The sequence below is a fragment of the Pezoporus wallicus genome, unplaced genomic scaffold (genome assembly GCF_028554395.1).
Source record: "Pezoporus wallicus isolate ANWC-B61680 ecotype Strahan unplaced genomic scaffold, APGP_CSIRO_Pwel_v1 contig_8057, whole genome shotgun sequence".
NCBI classification, from domain to species: Eukaryota; Metazoa; Chordata; class Aves; order Psittaciformes; family Psittacidae; genus Pezoporus; species Pezoporus wallicus.
Genome location: NW_026637044.1, coordinates 140,614 through 160,327, shown reverse-complemented (window position 1 = coordinate 160,327; position 19,714 = coordinate 140,614). Strand labels below are relative to the sequence as shown.

Sequence of the window (19,714 nt, the reverse complement as noted above, 5' to 3'; positions counted from 1 at the left end):
TTCACCCTGGAGACGGAGCAATGGGGGTTCCCATGGCCTCACCCCCCATCCCACCCAGCAGTTGGGCCCAATCGCCAGCCCCACAGCTGGCCCCGTCGGGCGGCCCCACACCATAAAAGGGAGCAGCAGTGCTGGGGCTGAGGGAGTGGCACTGCCAGAGCCAGCCAGGACAGAGCAGGGAGCCCCTAGGTAAGAGGGGCCGTTTTGGGGAGTCCCCATCTTGGGGAGCTGCTGGTGAGATCTATGGGGGTCCTCCACTCGTGACACAGATCCCCCTTTGCCAAGGTAGCCGTGGCAGCACGACCATGGCACGCCAATCCTGGGTGCCTGGTGGGGTCCTGGCCTCCCTGCTGCTGTGCGTGGCTGTGGTGGAAGCAGCCACTGGGTGAGTCTTCAGTGCCACAGCCCCATACCAGAAACTGGGATGAGGCGTGGTGTGGGGATACCGTCCCCAGCTCGGTTTGTGGGTACGATGGGTGCCATGGTGCCACACAGGCGATGGTGCGAGAGGACGGTTCAGGATACGGCGGAGGAGGAGGTGACACCGCGGCGCGAGGACACAGTGCCCTGCACCAGCCTCTACCACTACAGCCTGGCAGGATGGCGGATCGACAGGGACCGAATGCGCCGGGTCTATGGTGGGGACCATGGTGAGCCCCAGCCTGACTCTGGCACCCCCCTCTGCTACATCTACCGGTGAGTGCCAGTGCGGACGTGCAGTGCATGGCACAGAGGGGGCACCAGGGCACCCATCCCCGTGCTGTGTATCCCATGCCTGATGCCGCAGGCCCCCAGAGACTCGGCCAGTGGTGTGGAACCGCACGGTGCTTGCCTGCTGCCAGGGCTGGAGCGGGCCCCACTGCACCGAAGGTAGGGATGGGTGTTGAGGTGCAGTGGCACCACTATGCCAGTGTCCCCGGTGATCACCTGTGGAGACAAGGTGCTTCCCTGTGCCGCAGGCGAAGGCTTGCTGGGGCACTGCTATGGCACATGGCAGTGCCAGGACACCGCCGGCAGCCACAACCTCTCTGCTATGAGCCTGTCCGAGTGCTGCCGGCACCCCTGGGGGCACAGCTGGAGGAATGGCTCCAGTTCCAGTGCACCGTGCCTCTCCTGCACCCGCCTGCCCCTCACTGGTGGGTCTGGGGGTACCAGGGGGCTGGTGGGTCCCATGGGGAGTTTGCAGAGTGGCCTCACCTCCCCACTGCAGGAGAGGTGTCCCCACGGCCATCGCCTCCTGTGTCCCTGCATGGAGCGGCCGCCCATCACCGGGGCCTCTGGGCTGGCTGCATGACCTGGGCAGGGTCCCACTACCGCACCTTTGACGGGACACACTTCCACTTCTCTGGCGAGTGCACCTACACCCTGGCCGCTGCTGCTGACGGCACTTGGGCCATCGCCATCACTGCCGGCGATCCCCGGGTACTGACGGTGGGGGTGGGAGAGGGGTCCCTGCCTCATCACAGACATTCTCTGGGGGCTGTGCCATTTGCCTGTCCCCATGGCATGCTGTGGCCCTGTGGTGTGGCTGTGGTATCCCTGGCCATCCACGGCTGCCAGCCCTGGCCCTGGCTGATGCCGCACCACCGCAGGGACTGCACATGACCTTCGGGGTGGGCACGGTGGTGACCCAGGGACGGAACATCTCTGTGGACAGTGTGGCAGTGCCCGAGGGACAACCGTATCTGCACAATGGTGAGGGGAGGGGGGTGGCCAGCTACTGGTGGCACTGGGCTGGGATCTTGGTGGGGCTAAGACCCCTGATGGCACAGGTGATGGTGGTGACAAAGCTGCAGCTGGGGGGATCCAGCCACTGCCTTGTTCCCATCCCAAATCCCTGTGGTGCCACAGGGATCAGCGTGATGTGGCTAGGTGACTGGGTGGCCGTGGCAAGTGCGCTGGGTGTGCGGGTGACCTCGGACAGGAGCCAGGCAGTCACAGTGACAGTTGACACCGAGCTGTGGGGCGGCACACGGGGGCTGTGTGGTCCCTACAACGATGACCCTGCAGGTAAGTGTCACCTCATAGGTGGCAATGCCCATGCGGGAGGAGGTGCAGCGCCAGGGCCATGTCCTGGGGCCATGTGCCATGACCCTTGCCTACCGCAGCCTCCCTGTGTCCCCAGATGACTTCCAGCAGCCCGGAGGGGATGTGGCCACCTTTGCTGCCAGCTTTGGCAACTCCTGGAAGATTTCAGATGTCAGCCCCAAGGTACCCCAAGGTACCCCAAGGTGTGCCAGGACCCCATGTCTGCTCGGGGGTCCCTGTGCGGTCACCCCAGCTCTGAGGGTCTCCCCGGGCTCAGCCCCGCTGCAGGGACGCGGTGGAGCTCAGCCCTGGCTGTGCAGCGGGCGATGCGGCACGGCAGGCAGCCGAGGTCACTTGTGGGAAGCTCCTGGCTGAGCCCTTCCGTGAGTGCCATGACAAGGTGAGGCGCAGTTCTGGTGCTGGGGCACTGGAGGGTGCCGGTCCCGCCATCCTCACCCACCATCCCCACACCAGGTTGACCCTGGTGGCTTCCACAATGCGTGCCTGGAGCTGCTGTGCCGGGAAGGCAATGCCGGGCAGTTGCCGAGCCCCAGCATCTGCGACACCTTCGCTGCCTATGCACGGGAGTGTGCCCGGCACCAAACCAGCATCGACTGGCGCCAGCCTGGCTTCTGCGGTAGGGACCCGGGAATGTGCTCTGGCACCAAGGTCTGACCCCCCAGGGCTGGTGCCGGTGCTGAGTGCGGTGCTTGTCCTGGCAGAGCGGCACTGCGGCGTGGGACAGAGGTTCTCGGACTGCGTCTCCTCATGCCCTGCCAGCTGTGCAGCTGTTGGCAGTGCCGAGGATGGGCCATGCCACCAGGACTGCGCCGGCGGCTGCGAATGCACTCCAGGGCTCTACTGGGATGGGGCGCTCTGCGTGCCACCAAGCGCCTGCCCCTGCCAGCACCACCGCCAGCGCTATGCCCCGGGACAGAGCATCCGCCAGCGCTGCAACCAGTGGTGAGCAATGCCATGGCTGGATTCAGCATCACCAGGTTGGAATGAACCCCATGGATGGGCACGATGCTGGTTTGGGCAGGGGGGTGGCAAGCACACATCCATCCATGCCAAGTGCGGTCACGGTGTGTCCTGTCCCCTCCTGGTGATCCCGGTGTCGCCTCCTGTGCCCTCAGCATGTGCCAGGGCGGGCGCTGGCTCTGCAGCCAGGACCGGTGCCCCGGGGAGTGCACGGTGCTGGGCGGCCACCATTACATCACCTTCGACCGCCAGCACTTCTCCTTCCCAGGCGCCTGTGCCTACACCCTGGTGCAGGTGAGGGCAGCCGCCACGGTGGCTGCGGTAGTGCCAGGGCTGTAGAGACCTGCCCTGGGGTGGGAATTGCCCCGGGGGTCCCCTCAGCAGGGTCTCTGTCCCCAAGGACTTCGTGGAGGGGCAGCTGCTGATCACGTCTGAGCACAAGGCTTGCAATGGCCACCAGCGCCTCCACTGCCGCCAGTCCCTCACCATCAGTGCCCACCGGATCTCTGCTCGTCTCCACGGCACAGGTGATGTGCGGGGACCCTCCTCGTGCTGCGGTGGGATGGGGGGTGCCAGCCCATGGCTGTTCCCTGAGGTGGCTGCGCTCTGCCGGCACAGGTGAGGTGATGGTGGATGGGCAGGAGGTGACGCTGCCCTTTGCCAGTTCCGAGCTGAGCATCCGCCGCGTGTCCTCGGCATTCCTGCTGCTCCAGACCTTTGGGGCCCACATCCTGTGGGGGGTGGAGGCCCCCACTGTCTACATCACCCTCCATCCCGCCTTTGCCCACAAGGTCAGCCCCAGCTCCTGGTGGTGGCCGGTGGCAGAGCTGGGCTGGGATTTAGCTGTGGGATCCTATCCTGAGCCAGTGCTGGTGTGGTAGGTGCGGGGTCTCTGCGGCACCTACAACTGGAACCAGGGGGACGAGTTCACCACGCCAGCAGGTGATGTGGAGATCAGTGTTGCCGCCTTCACCAACAAGTACCGGGTGTCCAGCAAGTGCCCTGCACTCGGACCCGTCCCACTGGAGCCCTGCAGTGACTTTGCTGGGCAGCAGGACCTTGCCGAGGCTGCCTGTGCCGTCCTGCAGGGCCCGGCCTTCCAGGTGCCACGGGTCCCCATCCTGGCCAAGAGCCGGTCCCCAGTGCCCAGTGCCAGTGCCGTGGCGTGACTGTGCACTGCCACCCCCAGCCATGTCACCAGGTCGTGGACCCGGAGCCGTTCCTGCAGCTCTGCCTGCGGGATGCCTGCACCTGCCAGGATGGGCAGCACTGCCTGTGCCTGGTGTTGGCTGCCTATGCCCGGGAGTGTGGCCAGGAAGGAGTGGAGCTGGTGTGGAGGAACCAGAGCTTCTGCGGTGGGGATGGGAGGGAATGGGATAGGATAGAGTGGGGATGGGGATGGGATTGTGATGGGGTGGGATGAGAACGGGATGGGATGGGGATGTGAATAGGATGGGAATGAGGGTTGGAATGGGATGGGGATGAGGGTGAGGATGGGGATGAGGGTGAGGATGGGGATGAGGGTGAGGATGGGGATGAGGATGAGATGGTGACAGGGTGGGATGAGAATGGGATGGGATGTGGATGGAGATGGGGGTGAAGATGAGGATGGGGTAGGATGCCGTGGGGATGAAATGGGGCTGGGAATGGCATGGGATGAGATGAAAAAGGGATGGGATGAGAAGAGGATAGGAATGAGATGGGGATGATGTGGAATGAGATGAAAAAGGGATGGGATGGAGATGGGATTGGTGATGGGGATAGGCATGGGATGGGATGGGTGGAGATGGGATTGGTGATGGGGATGGGCATGGGATGGGATGGGTGGAGAAAGGGGTGGGATGTGGGTGGGATGTTGATAGGATATGGATGGGATGTGATGGGGATGTGTTGGGGATGGGGTGGGACAAGATGAGGATGGTGGTGGGATGGGAATAGGATGTGGATGCAGCCATCACACGCCAGGGGACAGTGGGGGCTGGTGCCAAGGGTGCATGGAGCGTGGCAGGGCAGAGATGTCCCTGTCAGTGACATCTCCATGTCCCTCCCTCAGATGTGCCGTGCAGCGGGGGGCAGCAGTACCTGGACTGTGGCCGGCCCTGTGGCCAGACCTGCGCCGACCTGCGCGGTGACAGCAACGGGACCAGCTCCTGCCACAACCTGGATGGACTCTGTGTCCCTGGCTGCCAGTGCCCGGCCGGGCTGGTGCTGGCCGAGGGTGGGATGTGCGTCCCACCTGGAGCCTGCCCCTGCCAGCACGGCACCACGCTCCTCCCGCCCGGCAGCCACATCCGCCGGAGCTGCAGCACCTGGTGCGTGGCACAGATGGAGCCCAGGCCATGGCTGGGGTGGGTGGGATGGGGGATACTGAGCCGGTGCTGCGGGATGAGGCAGCGGCAGGAGGCGTGTGATGAAATCCCCCTATGCCCCGTTTGGGATCGCACCGCGGGATAGGCGGCTTTCATTGCCCGTCCCTGCTGCAGCACACCGGGGCCACCGAGGAAGAGCCTATCCCTGGCCCCTGGCATGGCTGGAGGTGGACTCAGTGCTGGGGTGGTGGGGATGGGATGGGGACAGGATGGGATGGGCATTGGATGGGGATGGGGATGGGGATGGGGATGGGATGGGGACAGGATGGGATGGGCATGGGATGGGGATGGGGATGGGATGGGGACAGGATGGGATGGGCATTGGATGGGGATGGGGATGGGGATGGGGATGGGAATGGGGATGGGGATGGGAATGGGAATGGGAATGGGGATGAGGATGGGGATGGGGATGGGGATGGGATGGGATGGGATGGAATGGGATGGGATGGGGATGGGATGGGAACAGGATGGAGACGGGATGGGGATGGGGATGGGATGGGAACAGGATGGAGACGGGATGGGGAAGGGACAGGATGGGGTGGGGACAGGATAAGACATAATGGAGCTGGATGAGACAGATGGCATAGAATAGGACAGGATGTGGTGGGATAGATAAAGTGGGACAGGATGGGAGAAGGCAACACTCATCAGGACACAACAGGATGGAAGGAAACAGGATGGGATAGGACGGCATGGGATGGGATAAGATGCAATAGAATGGGATGAGATAGAATGGCGATGGGCAATATGGAAACCCTGGCATGGGTCTGGCTGGGTGGGGGCTCTCCAGGTTGGTGGGTGCTGGGTGCTGCCCTCACCGTACCCTGTCTCTGCAGTGTCTGTGCTGGTGGGTCTTGGCGCTGCACTGCAGCCGCCTGCCCCATGGCAGCCCTGTGCCCTGGGGGGCTGATCCATGCGCCGGGCTCCTGCCTGCGCCGCTGTGACAGTGCCGAGCCCAACGGCACCTGTGCCGGCATTGCCGATGGCTGCGTCTGTCCCCCTGGCACCATCTTCCTGGTGAGTGACACCCTCTCCATGGGGATGTGCCAGAGAGGATCCACATCCAGCTCACTGGGGCTGTGTGCTGGCAGGACGGGCGCTGTGTGTCTCCGGCAGAGTGCCCGTGCCAGCACGGCGGGCGGCTGTACCGGCCCAATGACACCATCATCCGGGACTGCAACACATGGTGAGACCCCCCCAGCCCCACCGGGGACACCAGGCACACTGTGCCGGAGCTGAGCCCTGTCCCCTGCAGCGTGTGCCGGCAGCAGCACTGGCACTGTGGCCAGGAGGAGTGCGCCGGCACCTGCGTGGCCACGGGGGACCCCCACTACATCACCTTTGACGGACGAGCCTTCTCCTTCCCCGGCGACTGCGAGTACCTGCTGGCACGCGAGGCCGATGGGCTCTTTGCTGTCACTGCCGAGAACGTGCCCTGCGGCACTGGCGGCGTCACCTGCACCAAATCAGTGGTGGTGGTGATGGGCAACACTGTGGTGCACATGCTGCGGGGTGAGGATGAGGATGGTGGCACGGGGACAGAGACATGCTGGGGGGTCACTGTCTCTGACAGCCTGCGCTGCCCTGGCAGGGAGGGACGTGACAGTGAACGGGGTCCCGGTGCGACCCCCAAAAGCCTACACCGGCACTGGACTGACGCTGGAGCGCGCCGGTCTCTTCCTCCTCCTCCTCACCCGCATGGGGCTGGCGGTGCTCTGGGATGGAGGTGAGACCCACAGGGGAGGGGGTGCTCAGCACTGTGCTGCAGCGTGCTGCCGGTGCTGAGCGCTGTGCCGTCTAGGCACACGGGTGTACATCCGGCTGGAGCCGCAGCACCGGGGACGTGTGGTTGGGCTCTGTGGCAACTTCGACGGTGACGCCGAGAACGATCTCTCCAGCCGGCAAGGGGTGCTGGAGCCCAGCGCCGAGCTCTTCGGCAACTCCTGGCGCCTCAGCCTGCTCTGCCCCGAGGTGGACAGCGCCAGCGCACGGCACCCTTGCACCGTATGTACTGGAATGGGCAGCCAGGGCAGTGGTGGCCAGGGGCTGGGTGAGGGATGGAGGCTGATGGCGGCACTGGCTCCCCCCAGGAGAACCCACACCGGGCAGCGTGGGCCCGCCGGCGCTGCAGCATCCTCCGGCAGCGGCTCTTTGAGCCATGCCACGATGTGGTGCCGTGCCAGCGCTTCTACGACTGGTGCATCTTTGATGCCTGCGGGTAAGTGGGGTAAGCCAGTAAGCACTGCGGTGGGGCGGGGGATTGGGGGTCCCACTGTTCCCATCCCACCAAACCCACTGTGCCGGCAGGTGTGACTCCGGTGGAGACTGTGAGTGCCTGTGCACGGCCATTGCCACATACGCTGAGGAGTGCGGCCGGCGCGGCGTCCATGTGCGATGGAGGAGCCAGGAGCTGTGCCGTGAGTCACCAGCCACTGGACAAGGCTGCGAGGGGTCCCATGGCTGAGCCAGACAAGTGATGGGGATGGGGAGGGGGTCAGGACCCCCCCATGGGGCTGTGGGGAGGAAAGGGGGTGGGTGCTGTGGGGCAGGGGGCTCCCGGCCTTGTCCAACCCTGACCCCTGTCTGCAGCCCTGCAGTGTGAGCGGGGGCTGGTGTACAGCCCCTGCGGACCCCCCTGCCCTCCAACCTGCCACAACCTTGCCCGCGAGCCCCCCGAGCGCTGCCAGGATCTGTCCTGCCTGGAGGGGTGTTTCTGCCCTGCAGGGAGGGTCCTGCATGGTGAGGCTGGGAGCTGGTGGGGCTGGTGTGGGGTCGTGGGGGTGTCATGGGCAGTATGGGGTGGTGTGGAGCTGGTGTGGGGATGGTATGGAGCTGCATGGTGTGATGCGGGGCCAGCACGGGCTGGTGTGGGGCTGGCATGGGTCAGAGTAGGGTGGCGTGGGGCTGGCATGGGATGTCACGGACAGTGTGGGGAGGCATGGAGCTGGTGTGAGGCTGCATGGGGTGTTGTGGGGCTGATGTGGAGCTATTGTGGGCTGGTAAGGGGATCATGGGTATGGCATGGAGCTAGCGTGCAGATGTGTTGGACCATCATGGGGTTGGCATGGGCTGATGTGGGGCCTGCCATGCTGTCCTTGCACCCAGTTCCCTTGTCCTGGCCATGGTACTCAGTACTTTGACCCCTTCTCAGCCTGTGGCTCCACTCCATGTTGGAGGGTCTAACCCAGCCTTGTACACCAGATGTGGTGCTGTCTGCTCAGCCTGACTGGGCAATGTGCTGGGGCTGGGTCACCGAGGTCCAATGCCTCCTTTCCCCCTCCCCACTGGCAGACGGAGGCTGCATCGAGCCTGGCGAATGCCCGTGCTTCTGGGACGGCTTCTCCTTCCCAGCCGGTGCCACGGTGCAGCAGGGCTGCAAGAACTGGTGAGTCCGTGCTTGGCTCTGGCCCGGCGCAGCCATGGGGACCACGGGGAGCACCCTGGGACCGAGCCGCCGCTATCCCCGCAGCACGTGCGCGGCAGGTGCGTGGCACTGCCCATCCTCACCGGAGCTGTGCCCACCCGCGCCGTGCGCCTCGTGGGAGTTCTCGTGCCGTGCCGACGGGCGCTGCGTGCCGGGGGCCTGGGTGTGCGACAACGAGGAGGACTGCGGGGACGGCTCAGATGAGGTGTGCGCCCCGCGCTGCGCCCCGCACCAGCACCGCTGCGCTGGAGGGCAGTGCCTGGCCTGGGGCTCCCGCTGCGACGGCATCCGCGACTGCAGTGACGGCTCTGACGAGAGCGGCTGCCCCACGGCCTCCTGCGCGCCCCCCGAGTTCTCCTGCGCCAGCGGCCGCTGCATCCCCCCCGAGCGTGTCTGCGATGGGGAGCTGGACTGCGGCTTCGCCGACGACTCGGATGAAGCAGGTGAGAGCGGCCCCATGGCTGCCCCATGGCTGTTCCTGGGGGTCCTGGGTTGGGCGGTGTTGTGGGGACCCTGGGGATGAAAGCAGTGGCGTGGAGGAGCACACTGACAATGGGCTGTGCCCCACAGCAAGGTATTCTGAGCCCCAGTTCTTTGTCGGTCTGTGCCCCATGGCAAAGGGGTCTGAATGCCATAGTGAGGTGTCCTGAGCCCTGTTACCCTGAGGGTCTGTGCCCCATGGACAGGGTTCTGAGCCTCATGGTGAGGAGGCCTGAGCCGCCCATCCCTGAGTGACTATGCACCATGGTGAGGGGTCCTGCACCATGTGTCCCTGGCTGTGCCCCATGGAGAGAAAGTCTGAGTTTCTCATCCCTGGGGGTCTGTGCCCCATGAGCAAAGGGGTCTGAACACCATAGTGAGGAGTCTTGACCCCCATGACCCTGCAGGTCTGAGCCCCACAGTGAAGTATCCTGAGCTCCCCATCCCTGGGGTCTGTGCCCCACAGTGAGGGGGTCTGAGCACCCTGTTGTGGGAATTGAGCCTCATGGCAAACGGGTCCCTGAGCCCCCATTCCTGGCTGACCATTTTGCACAGTGAGGGGTCCTGAGCCCCCGGCCCCTGGGGGTCTGAGCCCCATGGTGCGGGGTCTCTGACAGCTGCCATTACGGCAGGCTGCAGCCCGAGCTGCAGTGCAGGTGAGTTCCGCTGCGCATTGGGCCGGTGTGTGCTGTACCCGCACCGCTGCGATGGCCACGATGACTGTGGTGACTTCAGTGACGAGCGCGGCTGCGTCTGCCCCCCTGGGCACCTCCAGTGCCCCGACATCCAGTGCCTGCCCCCAATCACTGTCTGTGATGGCCACCGGGACTGTGCCAACGGCACCGATGAGGAGTTCTGCCCAGGTGAGGCTCAGCCCCACACCGGGACCCCCAACCACGGCGGCATCGCCCCATGGGAACGTGTGTTTCCCCCTAGACCGGGTGACCTGCGCCCCCGGGGAGCTCCCGTGCCCTGATGGCTCCTGCATCAGTGAGGCTGCGGTTTGTGATGGTGTCAGTGACTGTCGCGACGGCTGGGACGAGAGCCCGGCGGGGTGCGCGGCAGCACTGCCTGCTGCTGTGCCCACCACCACCACCTCGGCAGGTGAGGGCTGATGGTGCTGTGTGGCAGCCGGACCCTCCCACGGCACCCCGTGGACCCCGCACCAGGATGGCACATGGTGGGGACTACAGGGATGGGCACCCCATGGTGACCCACTGCCCACAGCACCGGCATGCGGCCCCTCGGCCTTCACATGCGGCAGTGGAGAGTGCGCACCACGGGGCTGGCTCTGCGACGGTGAGGCCGACTGCCGTGACGGCAGCGATGAGCTGGGCTGTGCTGGCGGCTGCGAGCCCAGACACTTCCCCTGCGCCCATGGCACCGACTGTGTCCCCTATGGACACCTCTGTGATGGCGTCCCGCAGTGCCGCGACAGCTCTGATGAGAGCGAGGACCACTGTGGTGAGCCAATGCGGCCGGGACCCTCGGTGTCCCCTCCGCAGTGACACCCAGTGTAGGGGGACACTCCATGGTGCTGGTGTCCATGGTGGGGTCTCAGCTGACGGTGCCCTGGCACAGGCTCCACTGCCATCCCGCCGTGCCTGGGGCACTTTGCCTGCGATGGTGGCCTGTGCCTCAACGTGTCGAGGGTCTGCGATGGGGCCACCGACTGTCCCCAGGGCGAGGATGAGCTGCTCTGCGGTGAGGGCAGAAGGCTGGGGGCTGTGGGGCAGGGATGGGGATGGACACCCTGCCATGACCACCCCACTATGGACTGTCACCTCTGCAGGGAGCCGCAGCCTCGCCAGTGGGAGCAACAGGACAGGGGGCCCCTGTGCCGAATACACCTGCAGTGGGGGCGAGTGTGTAGCCTTCCAGCAGGTATCTGGGTACAGGGACCCCCAACCCCGCTCTGGTGCCACCATTACCCCCCTCCCCGGCTCAGTGCTGCCCTGGTGTTACAGGTGTGTGATGGCGTTCCTGACTGCAGTGCCGGTGGGGAGGACGAGCGGGATTGTGGTGAGTGGGGGCCATGGGGGCCATGGGGCACCTGCACCCACTCCTGTGGCCCCGGCCTGCAGCGCCGCACACGGGGCTGCCGCCAGCACCGTCCTGGAGTGCTGCACCGGTGCCACGGGCAGGCTGCGGAGCAGCAGCAGTGCTTCAGCATTGCCTGCCCTGGTGAGCATGGGGCTGTCAGCAATGGGGGGCTGGAACTGAGGGGGGGGGGGGGGCGTGGTGGCAGCAGTCCAGGGGAAATCTGGGGTGCCTTGTGGGGTTTGGGGGTCTTTGTGGTTGGAGTACCAAGGGGGATTCAGGGGTTTCCATCGCTGAGGTTGCTCAGCAGTGTATGGGGTTTCCTGTGGGGCTCCTCATGGCCAGAACTGCCCAGGGGATTTAGGGGTTCCTGGGGAATTTGGTGGTTCCCATGGCGGTTTCAGGATTCCCATGGGGGTTCCCATAGCCAGGTGGTGGGGAATTGGGAGTTCCTATGGCTGAGGCTACACAGGGGGATTTGGGGGGTTCCCAATACCCCCCAGGGATCCTCTAATACTCCCCGGGAGCATTCCAATACTTCCCAGATGTTCCAAATCCCCTTTGGGACACCGCATTACACCTTTAGAACCCCAATATCTCTTCTGAACCATCCAAAACTCCCCCAAATCCCCCAGTGTCCTGTCTGTGGGTACAGAAGCCCCATGGGGGTGTCCCAGGAGGCGTCCCATGGGGGTGTCCCACCCTCCCGCCTCCCTCCCACCACAGTTGACGGTGCCTGGGCCGAGTGGGGTCCCTGGTCCTCGTGCCCTGCGGGCTGTGGGGGGCTGCGGCAGCGGCAGCGGCAATGCCAACCCCCCCAGAATGGAGGCCGCCCCTGCAGTGACCTGCCTGGAGAGACACCCGGTGCTCTTGAAACAGGTGGGTGCCCGTGGGGTTGGGGGTCTATAGGGATGGGGGTGTTCAAGGAGTGGATGGGCTCTGTGGGGCAAGTGGGCTCCAGGGAATGGGTGAGTTCTGTGGGTGAGTGGGCTCTGCAGGGTAGCGGGCTCTGTGGGGCAGGTGAGTCTCAAAGGGATGGGTGGGCTCCATGAGGTCGGCTCCATGGGTGAGTGGGGTCCAAGCAGTAGGTGGGCTCTGTGGGGTAAGAGGGTCTTGGTGGGATGGGTGGGCTCCATGGATCAAGTGGCTGCTGCAAGTTGGTGGGTTCCATGGGGTGGATGGGTGGGCTCCATGGATCAAGTGGCTGCTGCAAGTTGGTGGGTTCCATGGGGTGGATGGGTGGGCTCCATGGATCAAGTGGCTGCTGCAAGTTGGTGGGTTCCATGGGGTGGATGGGTGGGCTCCATGGATCAAGTGGCTGCTGCAAGTTGGTGGGTTCCATGGGGTGGATGGGTGGGCTCCATGGATCAAGTGGCTGCTGCAAGTTGGTGGGTTCCATGGGGTGGATGGTTGGGCTCTGTTGGTGGGTCCCTGTGTGCTCCGTGGGGCCGATGGATCCCCACGGGTGAGTGGTACCAAACCCGCAAACCCGCCCCCCCCCCCCCCCCCCCCAGCCCCCTGCACTCCGGGGGGCTGCCCCAACACCTCCTCCTGCCCGGAGGGGTTGCGGCCATGGCCCTGCGCTCCCTGCCCCGCATCCTGCGCCGACGTCTCCACCGGTGCCGCGTGCCGGCAGGACCGGCCCTGCAGCCCAGGTGAGGGGCGCGGGGGCTGCGGCGCCCGGAGGTCCCCACACACCGCGGTGGGGCGGGCCACGGGTCAGTCACCGCGGAGCACCCACTGAGCCCCGCCCCGCGGCAGGGTGCTGGTGCGCGGCGGGGCTGGTGCTGGACGAGGGCCGGTGCGTGCTGCCTCGGGAGTGCCCGTGCCACGCCGCGGGGCTGCGGCACCCCCCGGGGCAGCTGGTGAAGGTGGACTGCCAGCTCTGCGCCTGCCTGCGCGGCCAGCTGCGGCGCTGCCGGCAGAACCCCGACTGCGCCGGTGAGTCCCGGCAGCGGCGGCACCGCGGCGTGGGTTGGAGGTGCCGGTGCCCCGCACTGAGCCGGTGCCGTCCACAGTGCACTGCGGCTGGTCGGCGTGGTCGGCGTGGGGCGACTGCCCCGGGCCCTGCGGCACGCAGAGCGTGCAGTGGTCGTTCCGCAGCCCCACCAACCCCAGCCAGCGCGGCGGCGGCCGGCACTGCCGCGGCATCTACCGCAAGGCGCGCAGGTGCGGCGGGTGCGCGCCGGGGTGGTGATGGACGAGCGGCGGGCTCCCGGTGACCTCCCCGCTCCCGCAGGTGCCAGACGGCGCCGTGCCGGCAGTGCCAGTCCCGGGGCCGCCGGCACGCACCGGGAGAGCGGTGGCGTGAGGAGCCCTGCCACGTTTGCCAGTGCCTGCCCAGCCTGGCCGTGCGGTGCTCGCCCTACTGCCCGCACCGCGCCGCCGGCTGCCCGCAGGTGAGAGCGTGGGGTGACCGCGACACCGGTGCCGGTCCTGGCGCTGTTGGTGCTGATGGTGACAGTGACCTCCGTAGGGCCGGGTACTGGTTGATGGCCACGGGGACTCCTGCTGCTACTGTGCCCCCGCGGGTGAGTCGGGGCAGCCAATGCTATGATGGGGGTCCCATCCTAGAGGGGCCGCCTGACGTGGTCTCCACTGCAGGCGACAACGTGACGGCTACCCCCCCGGAGCTGCCGACAGCGGAGGCCCCCTCGTCCACGCCAACAGAGCCCCCCGGCTCCTCCCTGCTCACCTTCCCGCTGCCTCCCCTTGGCGGTGAGCACCGCCACCATGAGACTTGCCAGTGCGGGCAGGGGGCAGGCAGCCGGGACAAGGGTTATGTCCCGCGACCCTGAGCTGCTCCCACACCCCGCCAGATCCCTGTTACCTCCCGCTGGGCACCGCGGCTCTGCCGGTCAGCGGTTTCAGTGCCTCATCGGCGCGGTCTGAGAGCCCAGCACACGCTGCCGGGCTGCATGGTGGTGACCCCGGGGAGCCGCTGCAGGGCTGGGCCCCCCCGGATGATGCCTACGCGGCACCGCCCGACGAACCCTCCTTCCTGGAGCTGGACCTGCTGCAGCCCACCAACATCACCGGTGGGTGCCGGGCTGCCCGCCGCGGCGCTGATGGTGCCACTGGTGCCACCATGTGCTGCGCTGTCCCCACAGGGGTGGTGGTGCAGGGAGCCGGCTCCTCTGATGCCTTCGTCACCGCATTCCTGCTGCAGTTCAGCGCCGATGGCACCCGCTGGCACCGCTACCGCGACCTCACCAACGGCACCACCAATGCCCAGGTGCCACCGGCTGCACATGCAGCCATGAGTGCACGTGCGATGGTGCACATGTATGTGCGTACATGCATGTACACCCCTGTTTTCGTCTATGTCCCCCCACCAGCTCTTCCAGGGCAACCAGGACGCCAGCACACCAGCGGTGCGGCTGCTAGGACGCATGGTGCAGGCGCAGCACGTCCGCATCCTGCCCCAGGACTTCCACAACCGCATTGTGCTCCGTGCTGAGCTGCTGGGCTGCCCCCCAGGTACTGGGGGCAATGCGGGGGAGTGGGAGAGCCCCCCACGCCACCCGTGGGTGCCATTCAACTGCCCATTTCTGCCCTCTCTCTAAGTGCCCCCAGCCCGGCATGAGGCTGTGACAGTGCCAGTGACACCGGTGATGCTGCCAGTGATACCTATGACGCCGGTGACACTGACGGTGCCGGTGACACAGACCCAGCGCCCCTGTACCATGGGGGAGTTCCGGTGCGGGAGCGGGGAATGTGTTCTCGGGGGTCCCCGGGGTCCCCTCTGTGATGGTGTCACTGACTGCCCCGATGGCACTGATGAGGCCAGCTGTGGGCCCCCCAGCACCACCAGGTACCATAGCAGGATTGGGGCTTCCCATGGGAGCTGGGGGTCACAGTGGGTAACCCCTATCTTGGCTATACATCCCCAGCCCCGTGGCCCCCGTGGCAGCCGGTGTTCTGGTGCTGAGCACGACCACACAGACACCACCAATGCCCCCAGCCATGGTGAGCCCAGGGGGAATGGGGGCCACAAGGGATGGAGGGCAGCAGGTGACACCCCTCTGTCTCCATGCAGGTGTCCCCTGGGATGGGAACCCAGTTGCCACCCAAAGGTGCTGACCCCACTCCACCAGGTACCTCCTGTGGGGGAAGGGGGGGGTTTGGGGATTAGATGTGGGGCTGAGGGGGGTCTCTGCTGGGGTTCCCCCATCCTCGCATGCAGTTGGGGTGCTGGGGTCATGTCCTGACCCCCTAGCTGTGTCCTACATACCCCAGGGCATCCAGGGGCTGAACCCCTTCCCCAACCCCCACATGATGGCTGTGGGTCCCCCCACAACCAGAGCCAGCAGCCCCACGGAGTCAGGAGTCATGGAGCCAGCACCAGGGCCCCCTGACACCCCAACAAATCCCAGCACCCCGGGGATAGGCACCAGCATCCCACAGGGCCACCCTGTACCAGATCCCCCCCAGCACTGACAGGGGTCTCCAGCCCTAGCCCCCAAGGTGAGGGGACCCTGGGGCATGGGGCAGGGCCAGGCACGGCCGCCCCAGATGTGGGGGGCTCCCCCAGAGCAGGATGGGAGGTGGGGGTCCCTGGGGCAAGGGGGACAGCACTCAGCTCACACCATGGGGCTGGGTACCAAAGGGTTGTGGATGTTGTGGACTGGGTGCCGTAGGTTTTGGGTTGCCGTGGGGTTAGGAGTGCTGTGGGATTTAGGGTGCTGTGGTTTTGGGGTGCTGTGGACTGGGTACTAAGGGGTTTGGGGTGCTGTGGGCTCAGAGCTACCACAGGGTTTGGGGTGATGTGGATTTAGTGGTGCTGTGATTTTTGGGGTGCTGTGGGTTTTGGTCTTCTGTGGGTTTAGTGGTGCTGGTGCTGGGGAGCACCATGGATGGGGAGGACCAGGATGAGGGTCCAGGTTTGGGGGCACCATATCTGCAGGAATCTAATGTTGAGGGGACTGGGGACCACCCCAACAATCCCTGCCTCCCCGCCAGGCACCTGTGATCCGGCTCCTTGGGGGAACTGGGGTCCCTGCAGCCGCTCCTGTGGGCTGGGGGTCACCCTGCGGCCGGCCCTGCCAGGGGGGGGCTGCACACGGACCCCTCCTGACACCCGTGTCTGCTTCCTGCGTGCCTGCCCAGGTACCCCCAGCACCTCTGGGGACCCCCATCACCCACAGGGAACCCCAGGGTCAGCCCAGGGACTGTTTCCCACCCTGAGGACGGCCCAGAGATCTCCCGGGTACCCCCATCCCCGGGTACACTCTGCCACCCCTGGGACCCCCAAGGGACCCCCTCCCACACTAGAGACCCCCATGTACCCCCCGTCCCACCTTGGGACCCCCCAGCTACCCCACGGATGTTACCCGGGATCCCCCAGGGACCTTCCAGGGACCACAGGGTACCACCCCTCACCCCAAGGACCCCTGACACCCCCATTTGTTCTAGATGGCCCCAGGGCTCAGGGGACCGGACCCTCTCATGGAGGGAGCCGTGGCCGAGCCCTGGGGCAGGGGGAGGCTTTGGGGATGTCTGGGGTTCCTCACACGCTGCTGGCTCCCGCAGTGCCTGGCGGGTGGGCAGCCTGGGGGTCCTGGTCCCCCTGTGACGCCACCTGTGGCGGGGGCGTGCGGAGCCGAGAGCGGAGCTGCAGTGACCCCCCTCCAAAGAACGGGGGGGCTCCGTGCCCGGGGGAGCACCTCCAGACCCAGCCCTGCAGCTTCCAGCCCTGCGGGGACCCCCCAGGTACGGAGGGGGACGGGGACACAGGAAGGGGACCGGGAGATCGGGTGCCCCTTGCATCCCTGAGCACCCCCTGTGCCCCCGCCCCCAGCCTGCGGCCCCCGCATGGTGCTTGTGCGGGCCGAGGACTGCGAGGGGGGACGGGACCCCCCCTGCACCCAGAGTTGCGGTGACCTCGGTGGCAACGGCACCTGCGAGCGGCCCTGCCAGGCTGGTGAGTGATGGGTGCGGGGTCTGGGTGCTTGGGGGGGGTTGGGGGGGGGGGGGGGTGTCTGGATGCCGAGTTCCGGTGCTGAGGGCGCCCCGGGACAGGGTGCTGGTGCCCGCCGGGGCTGTTCCTGCAGGACGGCGGCTGTGTCGATGCCGGTGAGTGCCGGTGCCATGTGGCCGGTGAGCAGCGCCGGCCCGGCGAGGTGTTCCTGCAGGGCTGCCGGCGGTGGTGAGTGCGACCCCCGGTGTTGCACCCCAAGGGGTTTGGGGAGGTTTGGGGGTGCCCCTGGGTTGCCCGCGTGGCTCATCCCGGTGCCGGTCTGCAGCACGTGCCACAACGGGACTGTGACGTGCGAGGACGCGTCCTGCGCCGTGGACTGTGGCTGGTCCACGTGGTCACCGTGGACCCACTGCAGTAGCAGCTGCGGCGCGGGGACGCAGGAGAGGTTCAGGTGTGAGGCTGGGTCGGGGCTCTGCCCCATAGCCGTGGGGCGGCTGCACCCCACGGACGGGGTGGCCACGTGGCGGCTTCCCGCAGGTCACCCACCAACCCCGCGGCGGCTGCCGGCGGAGCGCCCTGCACCGGGGCGGCTCGGGAGCTGCGCGAGTGCCACGAGCCCTGCGGCACCGGTGGGTGACACCGAGCACATTGACACCCCCCCCCCCCCCCCCTTTGCCGCGGTGACCCCTCAAGCACCACACGTCCGTCTGTCCGTCCCGGCAGAGCTCGGCAGTGCCTGGAGCCCCTGGGCGCCCTGGTCCGAGTGCTCCGTGTCCTGCGGCGCCGGTGAGCAGCTGCGGCACCGGACCTGCGCCGCGCCCGCACAGGAGGAGTCCTGCACCGGCCCCCACCTCCAGACACGGGACTGTAACACCCAGCCCTGCCACGGTGCGCGCCCCCCAACCTGACCAGACCCCACCCGCTGCTGGGGGGCTTGGGGGGCTGTGGGGTAGGGTGATATGGGCTGGGTGCTGTGGGATTAGGGGAGCTGTTTGGTTTGGGGTGCCATGGGCTGGGCGATGGAGGCTTTGGGGTGCTGTGGGTTTGGGGGTGCTGTGGGTTTGGAGGTCTCATGGGTTTCAGGGTGGCTTGAGCTTTGGGGTGCTGTTGGCATTGGGGATCTGTGGGGTCAAGGGTGCTGTGGGCTGGGTGCTGCGTGTTTTGGGGTGTTAAGGACAGGGCGCTGTGGGTCTGGGGGCGTGAGGCTGCCTGGCTGCAGCAGGATGAGGAGACGCCCCGAGATTGGGGTCCCACCAGCCCCAGGCCCTCCACCCCTATGGCACCCACCCACTTGCCAGCCCTGGTCTGGGGAGCTGGGGGGGCACCAGAAATGAGAGGTGCTAAGACTGGGGAGCACTGGGAATGGGATTCCAGGTTTGGGAGGCACAAGAGATGGGGGGGAACAGGGACTGAGGTCCAGGGCCGCGGGCTCCCTGGGGACGGGACCCCCTCCACCGATGCTGTCGCTGGTGCCCGCAGCGCGGTGCCCCGGGCACGCTCTGTACCGCACGGCTGCCCAGTGCCGCGCCACGGGGGAGCCCTGCCCGCGCCTCTGCCTGGACCTCGGCGCGGGTGTGGAGTGCGCTGCGCGCTGCCGCGACGGCTGCGCCTGCCCCGCGGGGCTCCTGCTGCACAACGGGAGCTGCGTGCGGCCCGCACGCTGCCCCTGCTACCACCGCGGCCGCCTGTACCTGCCCGGGGACACCGCTGCGGGGGACGCCTGCAATAACTGGTGCGGGAGCGGCCCGGGGGGGGCGGCCCTGGGGCTGACGCCTCCAGCGCTGACCCCCATCTCCTGCAGCACCTGCACCGCCGGGGCGATGGTGTGCGGCACCGAGCCCTGCGCAGGTACCGCGGTGGCTTGGGGGTCACGGGGTGATGGGGGGACGCGCGAACCGCACCGGGCTCCAACTGCGCCGCGTGGTGCCGTGTATGGCCTCAGTTATATGGGGTGCTGTGGGGCTGAGCACCCCACGCCCCTTCTGCAAGGGCTGTGGGTGTCGGGGGTCACCGTCCAAGCCAGTGGCCCCGTCCCGTGTCCCACAGAGGAGCCGTGGGGAGCGTGGTCGCCGTGGGGTCCCTGCAGCGTCTCCTGTGGAGGTGGCGAGCGGCTGCGCCGGCGGCAGTGCCGCCAGCCCGAGTGTGTGGGGCTGGGCCTGCAGAGCCAGATGTGCAACACCCATGTGTGCCGCGGTGAGTGCCGGCCTGACCCACGGCCTGACCCAAGGCACGACCCACGGCCTGACCCATAGCCCTGATCTATAGCCCTGACCCATACCCCTGCCTCGCAGCTCTGCCTCATAGTCCTGTCCCTTAGGCCTGCCACCATGACCCTTCTCCTTTGCCCTGATCTACTGTCCTGCCCCACAGCCCTGCCCCATGGACCCGATCCACTGCCCTGCCCCTTAGGCCTGACCCATACACCTGCCCATGCCCGTGCCCCACAGCACAATCCCTTAGGCCTGCCGCATA

General features: G+C 66.7%; 1 protein-coding gene across 1 annotated transcript in view; it reads left to right on the top strand.

Moving 5' to 3' along the window:
- The first annotated feature begins 286 nt into the window (after positions 1-286).
- Positions 287-19,714, top strand: part of LOC130595844 (SCO-spondin-like) — a 31,134-nt gene continuing 11,706 nt past the window's right edge. Inside the window, exons 1-56 of the mRNA XM_057402885.1 lie at positions 287-385; positions 496-696; positions 788-870; positions 960-1,136; positions 1,211-1,422; positions 1,593-1,695; positions 1,852-2,010; positions 2,126-2,211; positions 2,306-2,428; positions 2,503-2,665; positions 2,751-2,991; positions 3,165-3,303; positions 3,410-3,536; positions 3,628-3,800; positions 3,891-4,112; positions 4,199-4,364; positions 5,063-5,321; positions 6,215-6,395; positions 6,470-6,564; positions 6,634-6,890; positions 6,970-7,104; positions 7,180-7,382; positions 7,469-7,596; positions 7,686-7,795; positions 7,968-8,117; positions 8,670-8,763; positions 8,848-9,245; positions 9,915-10,145; positions 10,219-10,386; positions 10,510-10,746; positions 10,864-10,986; positions 11,075-11,166; positions 11,250-11,466; positions 12,049-12,201; positions 12,837-12,977; positions 13,084-13,263; positions 13,341-13,491; positions 13,562-13,721; positions 13,799-13,853; positions 13,927-14,040; positions 14,142-14,360; positions 14,433-14,557; positions 14,661-14,802; positions 14,890-15,136; positions 15,216-15,291; positions 15,362-15,419; positions 16,285-16,431; positions 16,855-17,034; positions 17,123-17,245; positions 17,344-17,470; positions 17,568-17,693; positions 17,780-17,871; positions 17,966-18,130; positions 18,722-18,974; positions 19,044-19,090; positions 19,289-19,469. Of these exons, the coding sequence (XP_057258868.1) occupies positions 306-385; positions 496-696; positions 788-870; positions 960-1,136; positions 1,211-1,422; positions 1,593-1,695; positions 1,852-2,010; positions 2,126-2,211; positions 2,306-2,428; positions 2,503-2,665; positions 2,751-2,991; positions 3,165-3,303; positions 3,410-3,536; positions 3,628-3,800; positions 3,891-4,112; positions 4,199-4,364; positions 5,063-5,321; positions 6,215-6,395; positions 6,470-6,564; positions 6,634-6,890; positions 6,970-7,104; positions 7,180-7,382; positions 7,469-7,596; positions 7,686-7,795; positions 7,968-8,117; positions 8,670-8,763; positions 8,848-9,245; positions 9,915-10,145; positions 10,219-10,386; positions 10,510-10,746; positions 10,864-10,986; positions 11,075-11,166; positions 11,250-11,466; positions 12,049-12,201; positions 12,837-12,977; positions 13,084-13,263; positions 13,341-13,491; positions 13,562-13,721; positions 13,799-13,853; positions 13,927-14,040; positions 14,142-14,360; positions 14,433-14,557; positions 14,661-14,802; positions 14,890-15,136; positions 15,216-15,291; positions 15,362-15,419; positions 16,285-16,431; positions 16,855-17,034; positions 17,123-17,245; positions 17,344-17,470; positions 17,568-17,693; positions 17,780-17,871; positions 17,966-18,130; positions 18,722-18,974; positions 19,044-19,090; positions 19,289-19,469 (8,795 nt within the window). The 5' untranslated portion in view covers positions 287-305. The remainder of the gene's footprint in view (positions 386-495; positions 697-787; positions 871-959; positions 1,137-1,210; positions 1,423-1,592; positions 1,696-1,851; positions 2,011-2,125; positions 2,212-2,305; positions 2,429-2,502; positions 2,666-2,750; positions 2,992-3,164; positions 3,304-3,409; positions 3,537-3,627; positions 3,801-3,890; positions 4,113-4,198; positions 4,365-5,062; positions 5,322-6,214; positions 6,396-6,469; positions 6,565-6,633; positions 6,891-6,969; positions 7,105-7,179; positions 7,383-7,468; positions 7,597-7,685; positions 7,796-7,967; positions 8,118-8,669; positions 8,764-8,847; positions 9,246-9,914; positions 10,146-10,218; positions 10,387-10,509; positions 10,747-10,863; positions 10,987-11,074; positions 11,167-11,249; positions 11,467-12,048; positions 12,202-12,836; positions 12,978-13,083; positions 13,264-13,340; positions 13,492-13,561; positions 13,722-13,798; positions 13,854-13,926; positions 14,041-14,141; positions 14,361-14,432; positions 14,558-14,660; positions 14,803-14,889; positions 15,137-15,215; positions 15,292-15,361; positions 15,420-16,284; positions 16,432-16,854; positions 17,035-17,122; positions 17,246-17,343; positions 17,471-17,567; positions 17,694-17,779; positions 17,872-17,965; positions 18,131-18,721; positions 18,975-19,043; positions 19,091-19,288; positions 19,470-19,714) is intronic.